The sequence below is a fragment of the Halictus rubicundus genome, unplaced genomic scaffold, assembly GCF_050948215.1.
Source record: "Halictus rubicundus isolate RS-2024b unplaced genomic scaffold, iyHalRubi1_principal scaffold0059, whole genome shotgun sequence".
NCBI lineage: Eukaryota > Metazoa > Arthropoda > Insecta > Hymenoptera > Halictidae > Halictus > Halictus rubicundus.
This window is the reverse complement of record NW_027488600.1, coordinates 998,917-1,004,916: the sequence shown is the minus strand read 5'-3', so window position 1 is coordinate 1,004,916 and position 6,000 is coordinate 998,917. Positions and strand designations below refer to the sequence as shown.

At 41.5% G+C, this 6,000-nt stretch overlaps 1 protein-coding gene across 1 annotated transcript; it reads left to right on the top strand.

Moving 5' to 3' along the window:
* Positions 1–3,063: 3,063 nt before the first annotated feature.
* LOC143363565 (uncharacterized) lies at positions 3,064–5,403 on the top strand. Its single transcript, XM_076804135.1, is given in 3 exon segments — positions 3,064–3,596; positions 3,599–4,753; positions 4,910–5,403. Coding segments are annotated over 2 exon segments (1,242 nt in total). The 5' UTR covers positions 3,064–3,175; the 3' UTR covers positions 4,420–4,753; positions 4,910–5,403.
* The last annotated feature ends 597 nt before the right edge of the window (positions 5,404–6,000 follow it).

Below are 6,000 nucleotides of genomic sequence, written 5' to 3'. Positions count from 1 at the left end.
CGTAGCGAGTTGCATTTTTCTGCATGCGGTCGTTATAAACAAATGACATTCAAATTCCGCGCCAACTGTGCGCATGCCCTTAAGGATCTAACACAATAATACGCGTAAATATTAATGCACACTTTTATAATTTAATTAATTTAATTCTTAATTTTTAATTTTAATTCATTAATTTCTTTAAACGCTATAATGTCTATAACTTTTAATTTATGATGCGCGTATGTTAGGTGTTGCGCGTTACGCGATCATGCGCAGTGCAGTTTGCGACACCAGACCGGGAATAACACCTCTCACGACGAAGGTGTCGGTGATTCGATACGCGCTCTGATTCCGTCTTGTTTGATAGTGATTCCTTTGTTAGTTAATTACAAATTATTAAGTTCGTGAATTAACTCTAAAGCAGTGAATACTGGATGAGCAGTGGATTCGAAGGAAGGAAGGATAGAAGCAGAGAAAACGCCAGATAAGTATTGCCACGTGGTATTGTTAACAATACACGTAACAAATTATTATATATTTTGTATATTCTTTATTCAGTTTTCTTTTACACCCATGGATCGAGTTTTGAAGAAGTCGGTTTCGCGAAAACCGTATAATCAATTAAGCCTGTAACCGTACAGGTTACATATTGATACACCCCATAGATCGAACGTCGATGTCGACCCCACCATAACGCTCCGTGACGTAGCCCGCGAGTTCGGACGGAGAAAAGGACCGCGAGATATCGCGACACTTGTCGTAATGCGCACGCATCGATCCCCACTCGATACCGATCGAAGGAGGTCGATGCGTGCCGCAGATAGATCACTCTACATCTGGAAGCGGTTCCAGCCGCACGCGTCTCGCGAAGTGTCCCGTCGGCGAAACACGGTACGCGATCGAGGGGTCAAACCGACCCGATAGAACAGGCAAACCGACTGTTCTATCCTCGACACGTACGCGCCTCAAACCGAGGAGTCACAGGTGCAAACTGCGCCGTGGCATTGCCGACCATTAAGACGCAGTTTGTGTTCTGTGTAATTATCACGGGTTATTTAAAATTCATAAATCTTTCGTCGTAATCGTGGTACCGAGTGGACACTTCGTCATCGTAACTTTCGGGGTTCTTGTTCGAAATGCCCATCACTGCTTCGGTAGGATTTGCATGGTCGTGATCATTCTGCCGCTATCAATCAGGAACACGTTCGGAGGCCACGTATCGTGCTGAAGAGCGTAGTCCTTGGTAGCGTGGCGTGACCTACGGCTTGGTGTGCGTCTCCATCCAGACCACTTGTACGAGGATTCGGACGAGTGTATGGACGGTCTGACAAGTCCACAATCGTGCAGTGCGTCGTACGCATACGGATTGTTCGAACGAACTCACAATTTCCCTTCGGGTCGATTCGATACGACCGAACCTTGCACAATCCTTGTCATTCTGCCGCTGCTTACACGGAGATTGCTCGGAGGCCACGCATCGTGCTGAAGAGTAAACTTCTTAGTTGCGTGGAGTGCCAGGGGTTTTTAGTGTGTGTCTCCACTTGGGCTATTTGTACGAGAATTCGGACAAATACTTGGGTGGTCTGACGGGTTCGCCTTCGATCGGTTACGAGGTCGAAACGAGTCGTCCAAGCGTCACTGCGTCAGGCACACGGGTCGGATTAGAGCGAGCGGACTGTGCACAATTCTTGTCATTCTGCCGCTACCGATACGGAGATTGCTCGGAGGCCACGTATCGTGCTGAAGAGTAAACTCCTCGGTCGCGTGGAGTGCCAGGGGTTTTTAGTGTGTGTCTCCAACCGGACGACTCGTACGCATTCGCGGCCGAGTGCACGGTTGGTTAGACAGGTCACGAATTCGCATATCGTGAGGCGCGATACACATTCAAATCGTTAGAATCGTTTATAAAAAGGAACCAGGTGTAGAGGCAAAGCGAGCGAACTGCGTGCGTTGTAACACGGCGTACATTGCGTGTTTACGTGTTGCGAGAACTCGGTACGGATTACCGTTACGCGGTATTCAGCGCGTCGTCGTTGAGGAATTTATTGCCCCGTACGTCGGGACAGATCACGAGTCGTCCTGTAAACAAATAGCTCATCTCCGAGCATACCGGAGAGATTGCTCGTCAAAACAAAAATAGTTCTTCCAAGAATATACTGCCAATTTTACCAGTAATTTGTCTACAAGCTTTATTTGTCTCGTCCAAACCTCGCCGCTTTCCAGTGCCTGGAGGCACGAATCCATCTACTTCGCGAATTTACACGCGTAGGGAATTGGGGGTAGTAACCGGCCCCCGTGTCTTAATATAAATAACCCTTGAGTCGTCGGGACAGGGAAAAATCCAATCAACACAGTCGAAAGAGGAATGTACGGTTAAAAGCCCTAGGCAGAAACGAAATATTCGGCGCGAAATAACCTTAAATTTGAGGAAGTATTCACGTGACAATGAATTACAAAGTCCCCCTAATGTTGATAATCTGCAGGACATTCCCAGCACGTCTTCTTTATCCGTGCCTGTCAGTAATAATAATAATGAAAGTCTGCTTAATATTCCCACCACATCTTCATTCACGCATGATCTACCTCTTCTACCTCTTCATGCGATGATGTGGTTTGGGAGTCCGCTGGTACTGTTTCAGAAGTCTCATTTCGTGATCGTTTGGCATCTTGCTTTGTGGACAATAATTTAACGCACACTCAGGGGAACAACATCTTATCTCTTCTACGTACCCATTCGTGTTTTTCTAGTTTGCCGAAAGATATAAGAACGCTCATTGGCACACCTTGTACCAGTGTGGTCACCTCTGTGGTAGAACCAGGAGAGTATGTTCATTTTGATGTAGAGTTGAAAATAGTTAAACAGTTATCTCAATGTTCTTCAGTAATTCCTGAAGAGTTGCAATTGGATTTTCAGGTGGACGGATGTAGTTTAGATAATTCCAATACAATTCAAATTTGGCCTATTCAAGACAGAATTGTAAACATCTTAAATAGTAAACCCATTGTAGTAGGGATTTATAAAGGCACCCAAAAACCCAAGGATTGTAACAGTTATCTTCAAAAATTTGTCTCTGACATAAACTTGATAATTTCAAATGGAGGCATTACGTTCCACGAGAAAAAAATTCCAGTCGTATTAAGGTGTTTTATTGCTGATGCACCAGCTCGAGCCTTTATACTTCATCACAAAGGCCATATGTCTCATCGACCTTGTTCCAAGTGCAAAGTTTGTGGTACACAGGAAAGAGGTCGTCAGGTTTTCAATGGTATTACACATCCTTTACGAAGTGATGAAGAATATACCAGGTGTTCCGATGAGGATCATCATAAAGATGGTCAAAGTCCATTAGCTTTGATGCCAATAGGAATGGTATCACAGGTGCCATTCGAGTATATGCATCTCGTATGTCTAGGTGTCATTAAAAAATTGTTATCTGCCTGGGTGTGTGGCAAATATTCCCCATTTTCAAAATTATCTTCTCGACAAATTTTCACAATCTCAGAGAGAATGAGAAGGATCAATAAATATTGTCCATCCGAGTTTGCAAGGCGTCCTAGATCAATAGATTTATTTTCCAAATTTAAAGCAATAGAATTTCGGCAATTTCTTTTGTATACTGTCCAGTTGTCACCTATGGAGTACTGAAGGATAATGTATATCGACACTTCTTGTTTCTGCACAGTGCCATAAGAATAATGGTTTCACAGGTTTTTGTTAGCAAATATTTAAAGTTTGCAGAAGGAGCTTTGCAACAATTTGTTCGTCGTTGTGAAAAGTTCTATGGCCCAACTTTTAATTCTTATAATGTCCACGGTCTTCTCCACTTGGCCGATGACGTCAGACGTTTTGGTACATTAGATTCATTTTCAGCTTTCCCGTATGAAAGCAACATGTCCATTTTTAGAAAATATTGCAGAAAGCCAGGACAACCCCTTCAACAATTTTCTAATAGAATGAGAGAGATAGAACATCATGGCAGTAATAAGGGAGGTGGTGATTCTTCGACCACCATTCAGGCATCTATGATGTTTCATAATAGTTGTGGTGCTATTTCTTACCGCAAACTTCAAATTCACAGCTTATTGCTTGGCACAGACGAGCGCGATAATTGCTGCATTTTACACGATGGCACAGTTTGTATAATTTCATCTATTAGTCCCCATGAAAATTCTTTTCGCTTAGGTGTACAAAGATTTCTACAAGTTGATGTATTCTATGATATCGCCTTGTTATCTCGAGCACTAGAAATTTTTAAATGCGATACTTTGAGCACTGAAATAACATATGTTAGCCAGGAAAATGTTAGGGCAAAATGTTACCGAATGCCATTGGAGGCCATGAACGTTTCCAACGAATCGTCGACGGATGAAGAAGACGATAACATATTGGGAATGTCCCAGTGGGTTATCGCTGTGCTGGTTCATTTTGAAACAGTATAATTTATTCCAAGTTGCACATCGTACATTACATATTTCTCGTGTTATGATAAATTCTAATGTTATTATATATAGATACGAGAGAAATAAGATACGCATGGAAAACAAATAACTTTATGTTATAATCAATAATATCTTCCGTGCAGTATTGTATAGTATTATTTTAGTACTCTAAACTTTATATAGTACTCACAAATATTTTTAATTATTTCAGATACCTATTTTTCCGAGAATGCTTTACTACCAGGATTACCACCGAAAGTAATTTGGAACAAATGTCAAAACAGTATTATTATGAGTTGATTAATGAAATGAAATGTTATCCCGATACAATGCTGTATCCTTGGCTAGCAGCTAAATTAAATCAGCTTCAATTAGATGTCTACATACATAATTTTTCATTAATATATCTATTCCAATAACAAAAGGTAAACAAAAAAGAAAAAAAGGTAAACAAAAGGATATTATATTCTTAATAACAGAACATGAACAGTCAGGAACACAGGCTTGGTTGGATGCCTATCATCTATCATCTGTATTTACTTCGAGATCCTGTCTGCACTGTGCTGTATAGTTATAATTGAAGACATTTCATCTCATAAGTGGCAATGGCAAAGTGAGTATATACATTATCCTAGAATTAAAAAAAAATTTTTTTCTTCGAAATATATCGATTGTACAATGAGAACAGAACACATATCCATATCACGTCCTAATGTAAGGCCCTTTTTGTTTGTAGGAAGGAGAAACTTCAAGAGTGGTGTGCTGTCCGTGTCCGCTGATGAGAGGAAGCATAGCAAAAATAAATAAATAAATATATTGTTAATAAACTCTTCTTAAGCATCCCTACACCTTATTTTCCATTCGAGGGTTTTATTTCCATTATTTTAAGATTTGAATATTTATTTTTTATTTTATAACAGTTTTGTTACGATAATTGAATTTTATATCATTTTTGTTTCCTTCATGTAACTTGTACAGTTCATTTTTTTAAATTTTATTGTCTATTCGTTTTCTTTCTTAAGATTATAAATATTGTAACCGTTCTTTCCTACCGTTTCTTCCGATTCGCATACGCTGTTACTCGTATCTCTACTTCGCGTCTCGAGACTATCCCTAACCGTCTCGCAGGGCCGGTTACTACCCTAATTTCTCGAAGCTTGCACGTTCGCGAGCAGGAATGGATTCGTGCCTCCAGGCACTGGAAAGCGGCGAGGTATGGACGAGTTAAATGAGATATTCGTAGCCCAGATAAGGTAACAAAAGATGATATATTCTCGTAAGAACCGTCGTGTGTGTTTGGATACAGTTAATTCCAGGTACCGTGTGGAACAATAGGTCGGCCTCCCGTGCCGTCGGCTCGCGACACATAAACAAAGTATTATGAACGCGTGAAAAACGCTTGCGGTACGCTCGCTCGACTCTACGCCCGGTTTTCGGAATCGGTTTAGAAAATCACTCAGCACGGATCGCGCCCCGCGACAAGCAGTTCGTGACCCGTCTGACCGTCCCTACACTCGGCCGGATAATCGTACGAGTTATCAGGATGGAGACAAACACGAAATCGCCGTCACTCCACGCTTC